General features: G+C 43.0%; 1 protein-coding gene across 2 annotated transcripts in view; it reads left to right on the top strand.

Annotated features, from left to right (window-relative positions):
- The window catches only part of LOC119462734 (pre-mRNA-splicing factor CWC22 homolog), an 80,485-nt gene that overhangs the window by 28,207 nt on the left and 28,086 nt on the right, over positions 1 to 24,192 (top strand). The window contains exons 4-13 of one of the 2 annotated variants that reach the window (XM_049667813.1): positions 718 to 826; positions 4,691 to 5,416; positions 6,933 to 7,061; positions 9,367 to 9,460; positions 9,533 to 9,661; positions 11,552 to 11,687; positions 16,969 to 17,072; positions 17,250 to 17,352; positions 17,455 to 17,517; positions 17,612 to 17,689. In XM_049667813.1, coding sequence (XP_049523770.1) covers positions 718 to 826; positions 4,691 to 5,416; positions 6,933 to 7,061; positions 9,367 to 9,460; positions 9,533 to 9,661; positions 11,552 to 11,687; positions 16,969 to 17,072; positions 17,250 to 17,352; positions 17,455 to 17,517; positions 17,612 to 17,689 — 1,671 coding nt within the window. Of the gene's footprint in view, positions 1 to 717; positions 827 to 2,242; positions 2,501 to 4,690; positions 5,417 to 6,932; positions 7,062 to 9,366; positions 9,461 to 9,532; positions 9,662 to 11,551; positions 11,688 to 16,968; positions 17,073 to 17,249; positions 17,353 to 17,454; positions 17,518 to 17,611; positions 17,690 to 24,192 lie in introns of those variants that run through there. The other variant, XM_049667814.1, reaches the window with a different exon arrangement.

The raw sequence follows: 24,192 nt of genomic DNA, 5'->3' as shown, positions 1-24,192 counted from the left end.
TGTAGTTGTGCATGCTGACATAGTGCATTTTTATGTAAATGTAATACTACAGAAGGTGTTCAGTGACCTGCATTGTTATTCTTGTAGATACAAGAAAATATAGTTGAATTTACCGAATAGCTTGTTAGCACTATAACCTTGCATGGCCTTGTATGGTATAGTTTGTGTAATAGCATATGAACTGCTGGTGTCACCTATAACCTTGGCAGTCAAGAAAGGGATTTCAGCTTGTCATGTGGGCTGGCCTCGATGCCTATATGCAGTCTTTCTCTACCAGCGATTTTGGGTTACTTGTTTGCTGTGAAGAAAATGAAATAACAAAGGCAATGACAAGGGGCTCCACAGACATCTGAAAGCACCAGTCCACGCGTTCTAAGTGCAGGGGTTGCACGTGACAACAGTTCTTTAATTGTACCAGATGAACCAGAGAAATACAAATGCTAAATGTGATGTTACAAGAACTAGACTGTGTAATGCAGTCTCTGTGCAGTGCTTGAGACAAGTGACTGTTGAAATTGGAAGAATTTCTTTACATTGTTAGGATAAATGTGATAGTGGATGTTGCTATTTCCCTTAACAGGGTTGCACAGAAACAGAACTGGGAGTAATAAAGCAAATTGAATGCACCTGCACAAAGTTCCACAATGATTTCAAGTTGAGACATTTGCAATACTTGTGCCAGACTGGTGCAGCTCCTTTGTGGTTCTCTTCTAACAGAGTCCAGTGAGGGTACTCCATGTGTGGCTAACAAGAGAAATGGAACTACTGCTGATCAGAAAGGGTCTGGTGACAGTCACAGCAAAACCTCAAGAAACGGCACCAAAGGGTGAGCGTATACATATCACTTGCCACCAGAAATGTTTGCAGATGGGCTGGTAAAAATTGATTACTTTGACAACATTGGCTGCCATTTGCCTTGCTTGCCCAGCAGATTAATCTCCCTCTCTTTCTCTGCCCCCCCCCCCCCCTTTTTTTTTTTTACTACTATACTACTGCAGTTGGCATGTTTTGTGGTGCAAGCTAGGGTTCCACACTCATAGCCAGTAGCATCTTCCTTGTCACAGGTCTTCCAAAATTAGTTCGAAGTGTGAAACAAAGTGTTAGGTGCTGCAAACTATAAATTGTTAGAAATCCTTACTGAATGGCATAATAGTCTGGTGTTTACCAGATTCCTGTTTTATTGGATTATTACAACTAATGTGTTTGAGTGGGACAAAAGATTGAGCTAATGCATTAATTTTTGCCATTTTATTTAACCACTTTTTTTTTTTTTTTCCATGCGAGTAGAGATTGCACAGATGGAGAGCTGTAAAATGCAGTCAGTAAAGCTATCTCAGTCTCAGTGACACTTAGCTTTCTGGTTGTGAACAATGGTATTTCGTTTTTGCTTTGTGTGTGTGCATGTATCTGTGTGTTGTGGAATGCCAACTAGGCAAAAAGGGCCATTTTCAAAACTTTCCTCTGTATGATTTCTCATATTTTGCTATTTTATGAAAACCTAATACTATATAAACAGCAGTAACTTATGAGTAGTTTTATGTTGGTAGTACGTATTGAGAACTATGTGGACTATCGTCAAACCATTTGCAATGGATGCTGTTCAGACCATAGTTGGTGCAACATTGGTAGGGTATCAGAAAGGTTCATGTGCTGGTAATTTCATTTTTTATTGTTCTTTTCTTACCATGCATCAATCCTGGTATCCAATCCCAGTGATAACAGCAGCACAGTGGCCTGTGGTGAAAGGCAAAAAGAATAGAGAATGAAATAAATAATTCCAAATGTGGCCGCAGATGTACTAATTTTGATGTTGTGCTTTGATCGCCCCTTCTCCCTCTCTATGTCTGTGTGTGTGTGCGAGCTTTTTCCATGGGTCATGGTAGTATATTACATCGTGTTATATGTTTAGTTGTTAGTGATGCTAAAGTGTATCAGAATATGTGATACTGCCGTGCATGCATCGCCAGCAATCTGCCGTGCCCGCTGCTCTCGTACCGCGGTTCTGTTGACCCTGACCCGTAGATCGCTGAAAACGAAACTGACAAAGCTGCGTTGTATGACGCACTGTGAAAGGCTTCATCTTACTCTTTTAAAAGGAATTTCTTAATAAAACTTTTTATTGTGTAGCGAATGGAAAAGGTTATAATGTAATATAAGAGAGAGAGAGAGACAGTTGAAATTCATAAATAATTGTCAAGCTTAGCGACGTTCATTTAAGCGGTTGGCAACAGTGCTCTGAAGAGGCAGTATGGCGATGTTTGTGCTGTGCGATCGCGGTTTTCGGTATTTGTTTGCATCGCTGAGTTCATACGCCACCTCGCTGCAAGCACGTGGTTACATTCCCTGAGTGAGAACTCCGCCACCGTGGCGCGTCTCTTAAATTTGCATTAATATTCTTAGCTGTGTGTCTAGGCTCTTAACTAAGTCGTTGTCACATCGTTTGATTTGCGGTAGCCTCGCCGCTCTCTTGTTCTCTGTGATGAGCAGTCATGTCCGAAAGGTAAAGTTGATGCGATTGTTTTGCAGCGATCTCAATTTAGCTTCGCCGTCTGCGCTCAGAGCCCAGTTGTGTGTTGTGTACCATATTGACGTGATGATTGCTGTGTGTGCTGGTGCTGCTGCTTCGCTGGAAATCTGCATACCGGTGCTCGTTCTTGTTTCTTGTCGTTACATTTTTCACTTAGGTTGAGTTTACATCCATACGCTGTATTCCTCTCCCTCTCTAGCAAATTCTTCAATTTAACGGCGCGGATGCCGTGCATCATTCCTTGATATCTGAGCTTTCCCTGTGTTGTCAGCTGAGCTGCTGAGTAGATTTGTGTAGTTGCCCTTAAGGAAGTAAAATTTCAAGATCTCATGCTCGTCGTGAGAATTTGCAGCTTGTTACCTACAGCTGTAGTTAAAATTATGGTTGCAGGAAGGTAGGCAGTGAACACTGCTTCGGATTATATGTACTGCTGTTACAAATACTTTTGTTGACACAGCGTGTTTTGCCATTAATAAATAATCTCGGAGAAAGCACCGCCCAAGCATTCCTCGCAGCACGAAGTTGTTGCTGTTCATGTGTTTCAGATGTAAACAACAAAATTTATAGGACAGCAGTGATGCCGAATTCCAGCAAATGTCACACAGTTGTGTTCGCACACATGAAGACAACTTGGCGGCTAGTTGGTGCATTTTAGAAGGTCAATAAAGTAGAATGAATGAGAAGAAACATTCAGGGCACAAGTTTAGTGCAGTGTTTTGCATATTTAAAATTGTCTTAAAACTAATCAGCATGTTTCAACATTGTAAAAAATTTTATGGGTGCATTCGGGCAACTCAGTTGCTCTGCACAGTAATTGGGAACCAAATAATGCCGCGTGGGAATAATGTGTACAAGCAGTCTAGAAGGTGGCAACAAACTCTGGAAACACCATAGTGATACTGACAGCACAGTTTATTTATTTATTTATTTATTTATTTATTTATTTATTTATTTATTTATTTATTTATTTATTGAACCTTACAGGGCCCAAGGGCATTCTAAGGGGAGTGAGTAGCAGGCGAGAGCATGCTCGCTCAGGCCCACCTCTCTGCCTTTCAAATAAATTCTCTCTCTCTCTCTTTCTCTCTCTCTCTCTTAGGGGAGTTAGACGATCAAAATGATCAAGAGAACAGGGGGCAAACACTAGACAGACAGACACATGAACTTTATTTGCGTCCTGGGAAGAGGGTTCCTAGGGACCCGCCAAGGAAGGGGTCGGGAACAAGGGTCGGGAATCAAAGGTTCCCAATCGCTTCACAGGCTCCCTGGAGCGACCGGAGTTGGTGCTCAAAGTCTGAGCTTGCAATTCACTTGAAGAAGTCCGTCTCGTTGACATGATGCTTCCTTGTGGAGATGCGTAAGTGGGGACACCGCCACATCAAATGATAAAAAGTTGCAAGTTGATTACATGCCAAGCAGTTAGGTAAAATATCCATGTACATGGCCATGGTGGCCGGCGACGGGAAGGATTCAGTCTGTGGGACTCGTAGGGCTATCTCCTGCCTCCTAGTTAATTCTCAATGCAGATCCGTGAAGGATTTCCAGAATCCGTGCTGAACCCTAGTGCAAAAAGAAGTAAACTTCAGCAAACAAAGTTTATTTATCCCTCAAGAGATGGCGCATCATGTATACAAAGAATGCGCACGAATCGCAGTGAGAAAAACCGCGAAATTTAACCCCCGAACACCCTTGTCGAGCGGTGCCCGACAGTGGACCGCTACGGCCGTGTTGCATTGTCGGGCAGGGCCCGACAACAGACCGCAAAGAGTTAAGATGCTGGTGTGAACAATATCTTCAACATTTATTGTATGAGCCTGGGGTTTTTCTTTAGTTCTACATGAAAACAGTGTTGCTTTAGATTTATTTTTTGATAAAAATGGATCACATGTAGTTCTTGATTGTGGATGAAAGTGTCTTGTGATTCTTACCCCTTTAACGGCCTTGGACGAGCTCCATTCTTTCCCCCTTACCCCTACGCATTTACAAAAAAAAATATATTTCTTGGGTGGTTTCAATGATCCTGCCTCATCAAATATACTTCGCAGCCTTTAGCAGGGCTTTTTACGAACTCAGCTCTGCTGCTTAGTAAAATTTGCGAGGATTGGCCTTCTTGTCCACACGTTACGAAATGTAAATTTTAAAAAAAAACTTTTTTTTTTTCAGTCCACCAGGGAAGGAGGATCGTCGTGTGGTGTCAGATCAAAGTAGTGGCTCTGAAGATGACCATGTGAGGCATACTGACCATGATCGAAGAAAAGAACGCAGACGAGAAGCAGATGTAGACCACAAAAGAGATGATCCTGAAAGACGGCGCAGTGATGGTACTCATGATCGCCAGCGTGATTCTGACCATCACAGAAGGCAGGACAGGGGCCATGACCGAAGGCGGGAACATGACAGGAACAGAGACAGAGACCGGAAAGAAAGCCATGACCAAGGTTGGAGAGGGGATCAGCACAGAAGGGAGGATCACAAACACAGCCGGAGAGAAGGTCGTAGTGAGAGCTATAGAGACGAGAATAGCAGGAGAGATGATTACAGGAATGACCGGGATCGCAGTCAGAGGGATGAGCAAAAAGATCATCAAAGGGATGATCGAAGAGACGAGCGAAGAGGTGATTCAAGAAGCGACCGGAGGAGAGATGACCGAAGAGATGATCGAAGGGGCGATCGAAGAGATGATGAGCAATCGGGTGATCTCAGAACTGAACACAGTGGAAGGGGCGGAAGGGAGGAGGCGGTGGGGCACAAACGAGTACGGAGAAGTTCACCTGACACAGAGGCTGAGCCACCACGGAAGAAGGATGTCATCACTGGGCGTACTGGTGGTGCCTACATACCACCTGCACGCCTTCGCATGATGCAGCAGCAGATTACAGACAAGTCTAGGTGAGTGACAGAGATGTTCGAACTGAGAGTATCTCATAGTTGTTATCTCATTCATGGGGGGGGGTCAAATTATTTATTTGCTACTGAGGTTGCAAAAATACTGCAAGCCATTGCTGTAAACTTTAAAACAAAATGTGTTTTCTTATAGTTTTCTTCGGTGTCAAATAGTGCAAACAATACACACCATCAGTTCGGTTAGGCTAACTGCTACTGACATTTAAGACAGTATGGCACGCAGTAATAAAGTAATCAGGAAAGAAAAATTTGCCACCAGGTCGTGCCTCCGACTGCAAAATCTGTTGCAGATTCCTGACCTAATTTGCTTTACCTTTGTGGCCCATTGCATTGAAAATTATTCCTGCTCAACACATTGATAGAAATCCTCCAAGTTTTATGCAGTTTTCAGTTTGTGCCTTTTTTCTTAACCCTTGAGTGCCAGTAGTTTCGGATGATTCCACCCATTCTGTGCGGAAGGCTTTTCCAAAGTGCAACAAATTTAATTTCTGTCTAATACATTAGCAAGGTTTAAATTGCAATGCTATTTAATAGCGATATATTGCTGGAAATTTTACGAACTTTTTAACCCTAAAATTTAAATAATAAGACACACTAGTTATTTTTATTAGGATAATTAGTGTTTCACAGGCATCATGGTCTCTGATTGCTGTCATTGTCACTTGAAAAAACCTTGTAAGCAACATGAGAGTTCATAAGTAGTTCTTAAATTTCTGCATCGTTAACAAAAGTGCATAGGCTTTTTATGCTAGTCCACCATGTTGGAAATCAAGATGCGCGCAATGCCAATGGATGAGATTTTTCGTGCCATATATTTTTTTGTGTAGGTGGTGCAACCAGTCTATGGATTTTTCACGTTCACAAATGATCTAGAGAAAGGCAGGGAGTTGTGCGAAAAGTGTGATACTGGTTTACCGAGGCTCAACCAGGGGTGTGCATCGGCCGCCAGATGAGTATACTCGGGCACGGCACTCAAAGGGCTAGTACCACTGGAACACAAGACATCCTGCAAACAGTTTTGAAGTCATGGCTTGTCTGCATTTTGTCTGTGGCACGAAATAAGTCTACAGCAGTATCAGAAATACACTGCCTAATGGGAGTTAACTGTATTGGATTCGCGTGGGTGTCTTTTCCGCTGTTTTGTGTTCAGCAGCCTTAGTTAGACATCTTTGTTCATGACAAGTTTCTTTTAAGTAGTAAACTCTTCTGTGCATTTCTTATTATATCTTATATATTTGCCCTTTTAATTTCTGATTGCACAAAGTTGCTTTAGTGTGAGAGAAGAACTGACATTTGAGCGAGTTGGTATGAGTTCATTCTAGAAAACGGCACCATAAAAAATACACGGGCATGAAAAGACCCGGTAACACAAGTGCATTAGTCTGTTACTTTAGTCTGTTTAAGTAGCGCTGCTGTTCTGTGTTTTAAAGAAAATATTTTATAAATATATACCTGCTTAGTTGTGCATGTGGGATTTTTATTCTCAATTCTTTGTTTTCAGTGTGGAATACCAGCGCATTGCTTGGGAAGCTCTGAAAAAGAGCATTAACGGATTGGTAAACAAAGCAAATGTGGGAAACATAGATGTCATAATCAAGGAGCTGATGCGGGAAAACCTTGTCCGTGGAAGGTATGCATTACTTTTTTTCCTCACTCCCCATCTTTATATACTGCAGCAACAATTGGTGCATTGGCAGGGGCACTACATAATTACAAAATAACAGCAGCCAAAACTTCATTATCTTGCATACAAAAAATGTTATCAAGGATGAAATACCCTCCTTCACCTCATTATTAGCAGTGCTGTGGGGGAAATGCACAATACAACAAAATTAAAGGGGTTCTGAAACATCCAATAAAGGGGCCCTGAAACATTTTTCTAACTATAGTCATAAAATTGTCTCCCTATTAAAGGACGTCGTCTCACGAATCTCATGCCACAAAAATTTTTGAAATCCTTCAACTAAGTGGAGTTATCACACCACTAGTTATCACACCACTACTCGACGTCTCTCTCATTTCGTCTCCGCTAGCACGCTGTAAGCTACACAGAGGAGAAGCCAAAAGGGTGAAGCCCGTCTTAAAAGTTGAGTGTTGTGGCAGCAAAAGAGCTTGTCGTGGCAACCCGCGACCGTTGTGGAAGACAGTGCTACACAGCACGCCGCTGCCCTCTCGCAGGTTACATACAGCAGGCACGGTGCAAAGACAGATTTTTTTTTTTTTTTTTTTTGAGATCACAGACATATGTATGTTTGCTTTATTTAGCTCAAAATTAGCAATTATTTATTAAAAATACTCTCGCAATCACGAAATCAGTTAATAGTGTATGTGGGTCCAGCTGCTTGCGATGACGCTACATGACATTGCGGAAGTGAGAGCATGCGATTTTTCACTGTTTTTGACACGAAATTGTAAATTTTCTGCTGCATGCAGCGCAGTAATATTTGGCTCGCATGTTCACAACAGCCTCTACAACCCATCGGCAACGTTTTCTTACTCTGTTTAAAAAGTGTTTCAGGGCCCCTTTGACAAGAAAATGAGTAAAAGGAAAAAGAAAGTTTACTTCCTTATGGCATGTTTTGAACCTAGACCACAGTGCCGAGATGTGGGTGACAATCCATTGTGGTTACCACAAAGTTATTGCCACATACTTTATACATGGTGTGATGCGTATGTGATACATGCAGCCTCAGATCCATGTGTTGGAGGCAATTACAAATATCAAACTTTGTCGAGCCCAGGTTGCATATGCAGCATTTTGTGTTCAGCCCAGAATGACAATGGTAAGTATATAGAGGAAAATGGGTTGGGCGGGTATTGCAGAAGACTGGCACTATCTAATATTAGTTTTAGTACTGTGATAGGTAATCATGTGCTACAGGTAGACTTCCTACTTGTTTTCAACTGGAAAACACCCATTGCTTTAAGAAATTTCCAGTTTAGTTTTTGAGAAACTGTACTATTGTGGCACTTTTGGCCCATAAATATTTCTTCCCAATGGTTATCAGACAAATGCACTTCTCGAAACATTTGCTCCAACCTGAAGCTTCTCTTTTAAGCCCACAGTTCACTGTTCATCACTTCTAGCCTCTTATCTTCCCCCGAACCCCTTTTCTTTGGATTTCTTCTCAGTGGGAGTGATGAAATGCTACCAGTGATAGCCACCATGAATTTATTGCAGAAAATCATCATCTATTTTTCATATTTGTTTCTAATCAAGGCTGACCTCAGGTGCCTTAAATGATGTTTGCATCAGCAGCTTTCTGGCTGTTCAAGGAACCCTCGCCAGGTTTGGGCATTGCAAACAAACAATAGTGGCGGGTAGATCACACGGTGGCGATCGTGTCTGCAAAGTGTGAAACAGCTGCATGCCACAAAAATACTTGAAATTTTAAATAGAAGTTCGCACACCTTTCCTTTCGAGGGAGTCGCATTTGGAGGAAGATGCACTGCTTGCAACTTCACTGACCATGGCAAGTTACTTTGGTTCCAATGTGGAAGGCGCAATGCAGCTATTAGAAATGCGCTGCACAGCAAAACAAAAGGGGGGGGGAGAGAGAGAGAAAGAAAAAAAAAATTGGCGGGGCTCATCAAGTGAACATGGAGTTTTTCCAGTATGGTAGAAAGCATGAAAGGAATGCCACTTGTAGACGCTAGTCCTGGCAAAGAGGTAGAGTTTCTTTGTTAGCAGTCATGCTCGCCTCCTGGTGGCATGGTAACAAGACAGTTCAATTTCTTCTACCTCCTCCAATAATGAACCGATTTGAAAAATTATTTCGGTAAAGAACTTCCAATGCGGCAACCAAAATTTGCAATGAGGCATTGTGAGGGCCCTTTAAGGCATTGTGCTAATTGCCGTCATTAAGGTACATGGTAATTAATGTTCCTAGTGTGTCTTACGACCTCATTATTGCAACATTGATGTCCTTCTGCAGGGGCCTTCTTTGCCGCACAATCATGACTGCCCAAGCAGCATCACCCACCTTTACACATGTTTATGCAGCAATGGTGGCAGTCATAAACACTAGGGTAAGCCTACTTATAGGTTTTCCAGGTTAATTATGTGCTGCCTATTTGCTAACTAAGTACATTTATTTTCAGTTTCCCCAGACAGGGGAGCTTATACTGAAAAGACTGGTGATCCAGTTCCGACGGTCATTCAGGCGAAATGACAAACTTACTTGCATGGCTTCTGTGCGTTTCATTGCACATCTTTTGAACCAGCAAGTGGTGAGTGTTTTGGCTTTTATTCGCTACAGTGAACAAGCAACTGCAGGACTCCTGTAAACCATGTTTTTTGTGGCACAGGTTTATGTTTATTCGCATTAAAATGCTGCTTTTGTGAATATTCTATGGTAATGGAAGTAGACAATATTAAGCTACAAGCTGTTGCAAATGAAGGCCAATAATTGCTCCTCCCCCCTTTTTTTTCTCTCCCCCCCTCCCTTTGAACTATACTGTAATTTATAGCAGAAGGCAGTGTGACTTGAAACACGCAGCCTGATTCAGTCCTTTTTAATTTGCTTCGTTGTACCTTCATGCTGTAAGAGGTCGCAGCATTGCAGTGATGAATACTTCTATGGATTAATGTTTGTGACCTTGCTGGCTGCGTGTTGGACGAGCTTTGACATGCGATTTTGAGCTAGAATCTTTATTGTGTCGAACGATGTAATTGACACTGTTTTGTATTTCGTGCAGTTTCTCCTCGTGGTAGCAACAGATGTGTCATGACATGCTAGGACTTGTGGGTTTGAGGACACTGTTTCAGCTCATACACTAAGCAATTCATAGATGTACTTTTATCAGATACCTTTTTTTTTTTTTTTTTAAATCTGCAACACAGTACGGTAGAACCTCGTTGATACAATCCCATTATGTACGATTTTCCGGTGCCAACGTACGTGATCGAGAACACAAAAAATTACCCAATTGAGCTATGCTTATTTTTACCTATTCAAATGTTCCTGGAAAGCATGATCTTTTGGCACCAATGAACGTCCATCGCCAAACTGCAATCGTATGATACGTTTTTCGACCGCTATATCGCATGTAAGCAAGAAAATGCACGAGGCGCCTACCCACCGCGGCAGCTTCACCGCAATACTAGCCCGACTGTCTCGCATCAAAACACCGGCGCGCACTTAGTCTTTCATTCCTGTACCCGCAAAATTTCCTCCCGGGTCGTCGCTCCCCGCATTCACAGCAATCACCGCCAGACCTATTGCAATAAGCATCTTCAACTATCTGTTTTACAGTGCATGGTGCGTAGGGCTGTTGGATGCGTACTACACGCTTTTAGTAGGTGATAACCCAAACGCGCCGCTGTTCTCTGCTGCAGGCAGAGCTATGTGAGCATCACGTTTCGCTCCAGCGGCATCCGCCGTCACCCACCAGCTCGATGTGCGCCGGCATTTCATGCCTCGTGCCGCAACGCTTTGTGTTACGTAGATGTCAACTACAGTTGAGTCTGTCCAATTTTTTAATTACTTCGAATCATACACTTTCCTGGTTTGTACGTTTTTCTTGCGTTTTTGTTCCAATACGTATGAATGAGGTTCTGCTGTATTTGCACTGGTGAACGTAGGAAATTGTTGTCTCTGATTGTCATGAATTATTTAATATTCTCTAATTAACCTATAAATAATTGTCTAAAAGCAGAGCTTGCAGTTGAGGCTTAGTTGAGAATTGAACCTTATCAGTGCTCAAGCATTGTTCAGTTAAGAAGTTGAGACTAACACCAATAAGATGATATTTGACCTCAAAATAATTTGTTGTTCTACATATCTTTGTTTTGCAAACCCCAAGAGAGGCACTGTTGCATAATTATGCATGAAGCATCAGTCCATTTGCTGCAGTGTTAGATGCTTGATTTTTGTTAAAAAATGCAAGGCAGATAGACAACAAAAGTGAACCTCAATAAACAGTGAAAAGAGTGAGCATCGATTCTCATTGAAGCTTCCATATCCTTGTCTAAGAAAAACTTGTGTTCCCATAATGGTTAAACAATTACAGTTTCAGGCTGCCTTTTGGTACTATTTGCTTTAAACTCTATGGCGTTTCCTCTTCGTGTCACAGATTTTTTACATTTTTTTTACTTCATTTTTAATTATTTTTTTCCAGGCTCATGAAGTACTGGCTCTGGAAATCTTGACACTCCTCCTTGGAAACCCAACTGATGACTCAGTGGAAGTGGCCGTGGCATTTCTAAAGGAATGTGGCATGAAACTGACTGAGCTTACACCAAAAGGAGTTCACGGTTAGCTATTAAACTTTAGAAAATTTTAGGGTGCCCTCACCATGTTTGGGCATTGCAAACAGACAAATGTGATGCAGAGATCACATGGTGACAATCATGGCTGTAAAGTATTACACCAATTGTGTGGTGAAAACAGCTGAGAATTAAAACATAAGTCTGAATCTTCAGAGGATCCACTCTCCCTGCCACCAGAGGTGATGTCACGCACATATCGCTTCCATGTCACATGCATAGATCCTGCAGCGCACAAATAGCCAGCATAACTGCAAGTAACTACGGGATTCCCATAAAACATAGAGCTAGCAAAAAACTACCTCTATAACTACACCTCATAGGGAAACAAAAATAAGGGAGGAAAAATAGGGTTGGTGGATGGAGGCAGTGGTTGTGATGTAAATTTCTCACAGGCCCTCAGCTCTGATGTGAAGGAAATGAAGGCCATTTGTTGATGCTGGTTGAGGCGATTGGGAGATAGCCTCTACTGCTGTAGCTTACTTTGTTGCACCATCACCTAGCAATATTTAATTTCGCTCCATCTCAGCTCCTACTAAACCCTTTTTAAAAATTCTTGCCATGGTGTGCTCCCTCAGATGGTGCCTTCACACCATCACCGTGTTAGTGTGTATAGACAGTTGGCTGCACACACTGAAATGTACACGGCGGGTGCTTCGCCGTGAGCAATTTGGGCTGAAATGTACATGGCAGGTGCTTCGCCGTGAGCAGTTTGGGCTGTTTTCTATAATGAAACCAGGTAGGTAATCGAGAAATCTGCGGAGTACAATCAACCTCTCTATATGGCTTTCATAGATTTTGAAAAAGCATTTGATTCAGTAGAGATACCAGCAGTCATAAAGGCATTGTGTAATCAAGGAATACAGGAGGCATACGTGAATATCTTGGCAAATATCTACAGATTCCACAGCTACCGTGGTTCTCCACAAGAAAAGTAGAAAGTTACCTATCAAGAAGGGGGTCGGGCAAGGAGACACAATCTCTCCAATGCTATTCACTGAATGCTTAGAAGTATTCAAACTCTTAGACTGGGAAGGCTTAGGAGTGAGGATCAACAACATATCTCGGCAACCTTCGGTTTGCATATGACATTGTTCTATTCAGCAACAGTGGGGACGAATTACAACAAATGATTGAGGACCTTAACCAAGAAAGTGTAAGAGTGGGGTTGAAGATTAATATGCAGAAAACAAAGGTAATGTTCAATAGCCTAGCAAGGGAACAAGAATTCAGGATCGCCAGTCAGCCTCTGGAGTCCTCTGGAGAAATTTACAGAAGAATAAAATTGGGTTGGAGTGCATATGGCAGACATTGCCCAATTCTGACTGGGAGCTTACCACTGTCGTTGAAAAGAAAAGTGTACAATAATTGCATTCTACTGGTGCTAACATATGGCGCAGAAACTTGGAGCTTAACAAAGAAGCTCGAGAACAAGTTAGAGCGATGGAACGAAAAATGTAGGTCTAACGTTAAGGGACAGGAAGAGAGCGGTGCGGACCAGAGAGCAAACGGGAATAGCCGATATTGTGATTGACATTAAGAGAAAGAAATAGAGCTGGGCAGGCCATGTAATGCGTAGGATGGATAACCAGTGGACCATTAGAGTTACAGAATGGATACCAAGAGAAGGGAAGTGCTGTTGAGGACGGTAGAAAACTAGGTGGGATGATGAAGTTAGGAAATTCGTAGGTGCAAGTTAGAATCGGCTAGCGCAAGACATGGGTATATGGAGATTGCAGGGAGAGGCCTTCGTACTGCAGTGGACATAAATATAGGCCGATAATGATGATGATTATAATGAAATGCACTGAGTGTATTGAATTAATAATATTGTATTTCCATCCAATGCTACCTCAGGCACAGATAAAGCTGGTTGTGTAACCTCTAAGCAACAGGCATGCATATATGTACCCAAGATCATTTGTATCACGCAATATGGTACGAATATTGGATTGTTTTTTCTCTGTTGCTAGGTGATCATGCCATCTGGTTCATGTTTCATGGTTTCTCAAAGATGCAGAATGATCAATTCATTGTGAGGTGTAGCCACAGAAGCACTGCTTTCATGTAGTGCTGTGACCAGTTGTGTAAAACAGAAAGGCAGTTAACAGGACGCCGGCCAAAATGTGTTGTTGAAGAGGTTAGGTTTCACAACACCATTTTGGTTGGTTAATTCCTTTGACAACACCATTTTGGCCGGCGTTCTGTTAACTGTCTTTCTAATATGAATCTACTTTTCGGCCATACGAGATGTCGTCCAATGATTGATTTCATTCTGTGTAAAACAGGCTTAGATGCTTTCTGTGATGTGCTGGAAACACAAAGCAACAATAAAAATGAAATGCTTGTAACGAACAGAGGGTGCACGATAATCATAGTGGCTTGCTCATCACTTGTGGTTACTGATTTTATTAACAGCGCAAGGACAAATGCGCAAAGCCAGCATTTGCGACTGTGCTACAACTGTGGAACAGTCTCTAGCGGATATGCACACTGTACACGAACATTTAAACGCATGGCAGCTAGCAAATAATGCAAGTGGCAATCCGCACTTTGTGGTTCACCCAGTTTCTGTCAGGTAGAGACGATTCTGTTTGATCTCACGGCCACTAGCAAAAAATTTCAATGGTGCCTTTAATGGATGTGCTGATGTCGACAGCTATGCCAGTTGCATAGATGTAGTAAGGTAGATGTAGATATGTAGAGGCATATACTACTAACTTAAGGCCAACAAGTATTCAAGTAGAACCTCGTTCATGCGTTTTGTAAAAAAATGCAAAAGCGAGAAAAACTTAATAACTGGGAAAACATACAATCCGAATTCAATAAAACATTTGGCAGACTCTACTCTAGCTGACATCTACATAATGCAAAGCATGTCATGTTGACTGAAAATCAAGGACGAAGGCAGAGAAAGAAAAACATGGCACGACGACACGGTTTTTCTTTCTCAGTCTTCGTTCTTGATGCAGTAAAAATCAACTAGGCCAAACTCAAGTTCTTATAATGCAAAGCGATGCGCAGATCATTGCAGCAGAAGACACTGCGCGCCGCCGAGCTGGTGGTAACCGAGCAGCCCGAGACGCACATGGTCGTTTTTGCGGCTTCCACTAGCTTACATTTGGAGTCCTCTAATCTAGCCTGGGTTAGCAGCTTCTCCAGGGGGTGCATTTTTGGCGGGAAGGTTTAATGTACCCACTTGGCGAGAATCGTGGCACGAGAAGCCTGCGCGTGTCGAGTTTGTGGGATTCAAGCTATCGGAGACCTTCTGCGTTGTTCTTCTATTAGGCAGTCCTTTGAGACGGCAACAAGAACCTGAAACGAAATCAAGCTAGTGGGTGACGCCAGAATATGATGCCACCAAAGTGGAATATTGCAGACGGGGGGCTATGTTTGGGTTATCACCTATAAAAACGTACTGTACGCTTCAAACAGCACTATGCCTCACGGGTTGTAAAAGAGATAGCTCTGGTGTCTAGAGGAGTATGTGTGCTGACTGAGCGTAGTTCACCACTTCTCCGCATCCTGATGCAAAAATGGTGCTGCTTTCAGTAAAATAGTGCTGGTGCGCGTGTCGTACATCAGTGCACAGTGTAGATAAGAGTAGTGTTTGAGAATATCACTTCCACTGATTTAAGTTATGATGTGTACTTCAAATACTGATCTGAGCAGTGCAAGTAAAGCTGGATGGAAAATCTTGCTTTTGCCAGAAAAACGCATAATGCTGGAATTATTTTGTAGCATATATGCAAAAACCTGGCAATGCAGTTTTAGGCTGCGAAGTAATACGTAGTTCTTTTATGGATTTGGTGCAGCCAAGCATCATTTTAATATATAAAAATTATATGACATTCAATGTCCGGAAGCAATGAACACATGGGCTACGAGAGATGTTGCAGTGGAGCACTCCAGATTACTTTTTGACCACCTGGGGATCTTTAACGTTCCCCTAAACCTAAGTACACAAGCGTTTTTGCATTCCGACCTCATTTAAACGCGGTTACCATGGCAATGTTTCCTGCATGGAACTTACGCTTCCTACATAGTTATGGTACAGCCATTGGTTCCTTCCGTAGAAACTTGCACCCCTCTAATTAAACTTTATTGAGTTAGAGTCTAATTCCGTACAAACAGAAAACGTGGCAGCCATAGAACCTCCCGTTGCTGTATCTAGTAAACACGAGGGAACACGTACGCTCTGACAAGCTTCGCATGCGCTGGCACGGAAATCTTGTCGCAAGTTGCACCAGCTTCATTTGCAGCTTGTTGATGTGATCTCTACAAGTGTTTGCGGTCATATTCACGTTGTGTAATCACAGTCGCAAATAATGTTTCGCTCTTTTCTCTGGCATCATATTATAGAGGTGAGCGGAAGCACCATATTATTGCATGTTTTATAAACCTCTCTTACAACCACGTGGGTGAAATCGCACTTGAGGAACTGTTCTTAAAAGCGGCCTTTGCACACAGGTGCTGCTGCTCTTGTTGGCGCTGAAAACACTGCTGCTTTAGGCCTCCCTGACTTACAGTTCAGAGCAAAGAAATAAGTGTGCATGTTCATCTTATTTGAGGCAGAAATACAGCCACTAATTGGTGTGGACTTCAGTGATCTGGCCTTGGAGATGAGCTTTTGTTGACCTGCCGCTCACCTTTGCATCGTAGCAGCTTCAACGTCTTTTAACTTGAATGATGGGTACAGATGACAGTTTTTCACTCTACATGCTTCAATTTTTGTGTGCTGTCTGCCACAAGTACTAGACGACACATGCCACAGGGCAGTGCCACTTTTGCTTCATGATGTGGAGAATTGGGGCGCAATCTTGTACGTGTTCCAAAATGGAACGGAGGCGGTCCGTTCATCGAGCCACACACGATTGGTCAATTTAAACCGTGAGCCGCACACGATTAGTCAATTTAACCGTGACGATCAAATTGACCAATCGTGTGCGGCTCGATGGAACGGACCGCCTCCGTTCCATTTTGGAATGCGTATAAGATCGCGCCCTTGGTCAGCTGCTCTTCAGATGAGTCGGTGGGCACACCTACTTCTCTAGCCGCCATAAGATAGGCAAAGATGCTTATCACAAAGGCTTGGCATCAATAGCTGTGAATGCGACGTGTAACGACCTGCGAGGAGATTTGCTGGTACCTGAAGAGGAAACTGAGTGCGTGTGGGTGTTGTCACGTGACGAAGAATAAAGTTTGACATATTGTGATTTGATAAGGGTAGCATATTCTGTACTGACATGTCGTTTACTTTATTTTGCAGCCATATTTGAACGCTTGAGAAGCATTCTTCACGAGGCAAATTTGGACAAACGAGTGCAGTACATGATTGAAGTTATGTTTGCTATACGCAAAGATGGATTTACTGTAAGTGACAACATTCTTTTTTTAATATGTATTGCATATTGCAAAAAACTGAAATATAGTACCTGGACTCTGTTCAAGCAGCACTAGGTGCATTAGCTATCTTGTGGAATGTTAATCAACATTTTTTTTTTTCGTAATCAAACTTTGGCACTTATATCATTACTGTTTTCCAACTAGGCCCATCCCAGTGTTGTGAAGGAGCTTGAATTGGTTGAAGAAGAAAGCCAGTACACTCACTTACTGGCTTTAGATGACACATTGGACGGAGAGGATATGCTGAGTATGTGTGCTTCCAATTACTATTTTGATAATATTGTTGCATGATAAGCATGTAGTAATATGTTTATGCCATTATCTTTCTCCTCTTTCTTTTTATATATAGATGTATTCAAGTTTGATCCAGAGTTTGCTGAAAATGAAGAGAGATATGCTGAGATTGCAAAAGGTGAGCTATATCATCTGCAGGAGTATCCTTGGGATGTGCTTCCTATTTTTTTTATTTTTTTATAATTTTTTTATAATTTTTTTTTTTTTTTCAGATATATTGGGCAGTGATGATGAAGGTGATGGATCAGGAGGTGATGATTCGGATGATGAGGAGGAAGAGGAAGATCAAGGTGAGCTTAGAGTGCCGACACGGTCGCTGGACAAAAAAAAACAACAAAGGTGTGGCCTGCTGCGTCAAGCAGGCTGCAATGGGAGTGAATGTCACAGCCGTAGTTGCATTCTCGGCTGCTTGGCTGGGCCGAACACATCGGATGGGACACGTCGGCTTCCACGGGCGACTGTGTTCCATGCACGTACCTGACGCATTTTCTATGCTGATCCTAGACAACAGTCCCCGACTGGTGGTGCCACGGCAGATAACACCATTTTCGATGTGCGCAGTAGGCCACACTTTTTTTGTCCCGCAGCTGTGGTGCTGATGATGCTGTTGCAACTGCACTGTTCTTAAATATTCAGTGGATAGTGGGGCATATCAGTCCCACTTTTTAGAACAGGTTCACTGCACTTGAGTGGTTAAAAGTTACAACTCTGAACTTCATTCGATTTTTTTACCTCATTCACTTTTAATTTTATAATAATCAATAATGGGGACTGCATGCACTGAATCTTTATTTCTAAAGTAGAACCCTGTTGATATGTTTCTTGGGGTACTATCGATAAAGTATGCATGATCTGGGAAAACGTAAGATCCGATAAAGCTTGCGGCAGTGCGACTCATCAACTAGAAAGCCAATAAACTATTGAAAACCCATTAAATAAAGCTAGTTTGTCATTGCCTGGAAGTTAGATTAAACGTTAAACACTTCTTTGGAACAATTGTAGCTGTGAATCATAATAAATCGAACTTGTGATTTCCAGCTAGCACTTAGGCCAACTTTTTGAGCCCTCGCAAGCCCTCTTACAGATTTTGTACTAGTACTGTGCATATTTAGGGGTCATTATTTTTGGGTTTTACAAATATTTTTTAAAATTTGGGGGTAAAATTTGGGTGTTATGTTTATAAAGGAAAACCGTGGCAAAATCTGGCTTTCGGAAATCTGGAAATCGTCTGTTAAGAAAGTTGGGCAGAAATTGAGGGTTTTGTTGTCAGGCAGCCTAAAGTTCAGGATGTTCCAGTAACATTAACAAACTCGTAACGCATGGAAAGTTCTTTTTTTGAACACAAACATTTTATCGGAGGATTGCATGTCGGATACATCACGAGCCCCACCTTTTTTTATTTCTTTCTTTTCTCTCGAGTTTTTGCTAAGTGGCACATTTCACGTGAAGGTCTCACACGCAAGCTGTTGCGTTTGTCTCGTTTTGCGCAGTGCACGATTTTGTGCGCTCTGCACGCAAACACCTGATTAGCGGTGTAAGTCGGTGTCATGAGCACTAAGGCAGGCGCAAGCGAATCAAAGAGCATGATTGTGCATTAGGACCCGGTAGAAAATGGCCGATAGGTTTGGTTTCTGCGCGTGCGACTGCACGATGTGGGAACAAGCAGACAAAACAGAAGTACGTCTCTCTTGCTATGGCATGGAGTAAAACATAGACTCGCAAACGTTAGGTTTGTCAGTTTTATCGTTTTAAATCGTCTATTTCAGATCAAACAAATAACTGATGTTGCTTTGAATTCTGAGAAGTCACATGTGAGTGATGTCACAGCACTGCAATATACGTAGGCGCACTTGTGCGATTCATGTCGACTCTGTGGCTGGCAGTGCGGCACCCATGACGATGAGGGTGCATGGTGTTTGGTTTAAAATTTGAGCTCTTTTTGCGGAGCGTAGCAGTGTAATACATTGCAGACACGATCGTTACCGTGCATTGTATGCACCGCGCTTGTCAGCTCAAAATGGCAAGACCTGGTGAGGGGACGGTCCTTTAAACGAAAACAATATAATTTAATGCAATATTATTTAATATAATTAAAATATGATCTACAGGCACCATCCGATTTTTCGGACTCTTAGAGGACTGCAAAAATGTCCGGAAAATTGGGTAGTCTGAAAAAACGAATGCATGCCTTTAACCTGCCCTCAAGGGCTCAAATCACCATGACCACATCCAAAATATCTTGGAAGGCCTGTTAATACAATTATTAGGCAACTCGGTACTCATACTGACAGGAGACGGCGGGTGCTCGCGTGTGTAGTTGAGAAACACATTTTATGTCCTGTGAATGTGGCCTTTTTGTGCTCTTGGTATGCTTCATCGCAATACATTGCATATGCTTGACAGCCTAACACAGCTTTACTGCGACGAAGCTGACTTTCGGAAACCAGCGTTATGGAGTGCTTTAGGCATATCTGTGGTCGTGCTGCTCTCCACTTAATTGTGGCTGCTCAAAGAAAGGAAGTGCCAGGGACACCTGAACAACTGCTGGAAATGTAGGGTGCGCCGAAAGGGAAGAGGCATAGAGGAATGCAAATAATGGGGAGAACGAAAGAAGAGGGGCTGTTTGGTGTTCAATATAATATTCCAATATAATTTGCTGGTCAATATAACAACTAATGGAGCCCCCAATTTCCTCCTGACTTCTGCGTGCTTTGCACGGTACATCGTGAGTACAAGCCAGCTAGCCACCTGGTTAGGCTATTGTGCCCTCGTGCCCAGGAGCAATTGTGGATATCGGTCTGCGCACTCACTCATGAGTGCACTCACTCACACTCACTCGCACTCATTTCAAAGGCGTGAGTGCCAGTGACTGTGAGTGGAAGTGAGTGCGAGTGCGCATGAGTGCCAGTGAGTTTGAGTGCAAGTGAGTGCCAGTGAGAGTGAGTGCTGGGAGTGTGAATGGAGGTGAGTGTGAGTGAGTGCCAGTGAACGTGAGTGAGTGCCAGTAAGTGGAGGTGAGTGCCAATGAGTGTGAGTGGAGGTGAGAGCCAATGAGTGTGAATGGAAGTCATAGGTTGGTGCACTCATTCATGAGTGCACGTACTCACACTCACTCGCACTCATTTCAAAGGCGTGAGTGCCAGTGAGTGTGAGTGAGTGCCTGTGAGTGTGAGTGGAGGTGAGTGCCAGTGACTGTCAGTGGAAGTGAGTGAGAGTGAATGCCAATGAGTGTGAGTGAGTGCCAGTGAGTGTAAGTGCAGGTGAGAGCCAATGAGTGTGAACGTGACTGAGTGCTGTGTGAGTGGAGCTGAGTGTGAACGTCACTGAGTGCTGTGAGTGTGAACGTAGTGTGTGTGAGTGCAGGTGAGTGTGAACATGAGTGAGTGCTTCTGAGCGGAAGTGAGTGTGAACATGATGAGTGCTTGAACGATAAGCAGAGGTGATATCGGTTCACCTTGCTTGCGGAAAAATGGAGGCACGTTATGTGTACAAGCTCACTCGCGGTGATGACTTGTGCACGCCAAGATAGAAACCACTCACTAAGGTTGTAATAATCCAAGGTTCAGGCATGAGTGAGACAATGTATAATGAAATGAGCGGATATATTATATTGCGATTGCAATTATATGAAGACTCCAAGCGAACTTCTGCCGTTGTTGTGGACGTCGTTGTGAGGTTCCATATATAAAGTCCAAACAAGGTAAAATTGTCGCCGCGTGCCAGCGGTATGGTACGCTGCGTGTGCAAGCTTGTGAGGGTCAGCCGACACTTGCTGCTCAATCTCGCGGTAGAGGGAAAACCTGCGCGAGGGAAATAGCGGGGCGGAAGCACGCTGCTTCTGTCGCGCGTCAGACACGGGGGTGGGGGGGGGGTGTTCGTCTTACTCCGGCGGCGGCCGCGTGAGTGTCGTATCTCGAAAGCGATCTGCGACGTGGAAAATGTGCACGCCCGCGCGGGCCTCCTCTTCAAAGCGATTTGCGACGTGAACAATGTTCAACTAGAGCCGGTAACTTCGTATTCACTATGTTTTCGACATTTAGTTCGCTTTGAAGCGAGAGGCGGCACGAAGGTCAATTCACTCGGGGCTATAGCTGCACCTCCTTACTCCAGCGTTCTGACAGCGAGTTTCCGCAGTCAACGAGCGAGATGCGTTCCATGTTTACCTGTGTGCGCGTGACATCGTGCTTGTCTATTTAGTCAGTAGGCGAATGTTTACAAGTTTATAGGGGCCATTAAACTACTATCCTTGCTTCGTATAGCTCTCTACTAATTTGCTATCGCAATCGAAGCTTCGCCTTTCGGGCGAATCGGCATTTTCTTTAATACGCCAGGGAATATGTATGGGCTGGAGCACTGATGGGAGATATGTCCAAATCATGACCGGCAAATTTTGCCATGACTTCCACTGAGTGAAGACACTTAATACCGTGTGATTTGCTACACCTTCGCTGGTCATCCGCCTTCATAGGGTGGAATGGCTCCTCATTTTCTTCCTGCTTCCCTTTTAAACCTACACGTACAGGCTCCTTATATAAACAGGCAAAGCGGAAGTGGGACTAGCCAAGTTAGCACAGAATAACAGACGCGTACGCTCGCATACATAGAGAAAAAAGCGAAGGTGCAATGATAGATACCGCTTTGTTCTCCCGTTTGTGTTTGTTTCAGCGTTAAGTATACGGACAGTCAATCTCTCCCTCTATTTCCCGCTCTCTTGGCTCAATCTGACCGCAGGGGAGCTTAGCGAGCATGGGTGGCAAGCATGCACACGTCTAATGTCAATGACAGAGAGATGGACAGAGATAGGTTGGGGCTTACATCAATGTTTATGTCACCATGAATAAATTGAAACGAAAACTTTAGTCATGCTAGTTTTCCTCTACTTTGCAGTGTTAATAAACCAGCTCTCTTTAATAATTCAGTCAATGAATCCGTGAACTTGTATTTATTAAAACAGAACCTTATTGCCTTCCTCTGCACTCCTTCCATTCTTGTAATGAGTTCTTTTGTGTACGGAAACCAAACACTATTGGCGTTCTCCAGCACTGTTGGAACAAGCATTTTGTAGGCCAGCAAATTTTATCTGGGGGCGCAAGACGAAGGTGTCTTCTCAGAAAGAAGAGTCGCTTTAGTGCTCAGCATGAACATTGATTTCCACTTGAGGTTATTTTGTTAACATGGCTTTCCCATCGGAGAGCGTATGTTAAAGTGACACCTAAATATTTACGCTGAAATGCACAAGCGAGAGTTTTGTCATTAATAATGTAAGTAAACTCAAATATCTGTTTCTTTCTTACTGTTAGTGTTAGATTTTTTTGGCATTTAGAGTCATCTGCCACTCCTGACACCAAGAAAAGGCAGAATTTTGTATATGGTGATTATCACTGGGATTAATTTCGCGGTATGAAATACAATAGTCAGCGAATAGACTGATGTTACCATGTCATCGGGAAGGCAAATCTTTTATGTATATTAAAAATAAAACTGGGTCCAAAACACTGCCTTGGCGCACTCCCGAGGCAACAGGTGCTAAATTGGAAGCTTCGTTAATAATATACAGGAATTGTGAGCAGTATAGATCGGCAGAGTGACTCATGAGTGCACTCACTCACACTCGCACTCATTTCAAAAGGGTGCGAGTGAGTGCCAGTGAGTGTGAATGGAGGTGAGTGAATGTGAGTGTGAGTGCCTGTGATGGCGAGTGGAGATGAGTGCGAGTGAGCGCCAGTGAGTGTGAGTGGAAGTGAGTGCGGGGCCTGAAAAGAAATTATGGTGAGTGAGTGTGAGTGAGTATTCTCCCACACTGCCGACCTATGATTGTGGATAAAGTAAGATTCCAGAAATTTGCTGGGTGCCCACTTTTGTTCACGGGTCACTGTGGAAGCATTTTCGAAATGCACAAACAACTTGCCCTCGTCTCCTCCTAGCTCCCAGGCTCGTACACAAATATCTGGAGAGTGCACATCTGGCCGCTGTTTAGGCAGTAGTGCTTCTTCCCAATTACTGCATTTTAAATATTTTAAATATAGTATTCTTCTTTCTCAATGCATTTTTCATTTCATAGTACACCTCATTACTCATTGCGATGATTTTAGTACTTGTATATTTTTACGCACTATACAGCGATTATTTTAGGCCCCTTTACAGCCACGCCTCATCTAGTACTTCTCAGAATTCATCGCTCCACTGCAAACTCACAAACACTGGCATGGCGCACTTTGGCCATACTTGGCCCTTGCGCCATTAAACACCATACATCATCATCATCTGGCCGCGTCTCGCACTTCTTCTTTTGTGAGAAGTGTCGGCAGGAGAGAGAGAGACAAAAGAAAGCTTTATTGTACGAAGTAGTTTAGTGCCAGAACCTTTTTGTCTACAAATAAGTCGCTTTTTCCACAATCAGGCATGTGCAGGCGCAAATGCCACATGTACGTGCATCTCGGGTTATTGCACGGTGGTTTCTTCCACAGTTCTGTGCTTTCTTCGTCATTTGATAAGAAACTATGTGTTGGAGAGTTTTTCTTGATGCATGAAAGAAAAGGTCATTTGGCTTTTATGCCGCCAGTGGGAGTTATTTTAGGATTCGACCATGAACATGGTTTCATAGACAGCGGCGTGCATGCAACTCTAACGGCGAACGTTTTGCCATTAAAACTGTTGAAAGCTTCTGTAAGAGTTGAGCGCAATGTTATTGCTAATAAATTTTATTTCATGTTTAGTAATTGTACATGTGAAGGAAATATATATTGAGGTGAAAATACTTTCGACTACAGACAAGCAGATCGATGCATTGTTC

Source organism: Dermacentor silvarum, chromosome 1 (genome assembly GCF_013339745.2).
Source record: "Dermacentor silvarum isolate Dsil-2018 chromosome 1, BIME_Dsil_1.4, whole genome shotgun sequence".
Lineage (NCBI taxonomy): Eukaryota > Metazoa > Arthropoda > Arachnida > Ixodida > Ixodidae > Dermacentor > Dermacentor silvarum.
The sequence above is the reverse complement of the archived record's forward strand: the minus strand, read 5'-3'. Positions and strand labels throughout refer to the sequence as shown.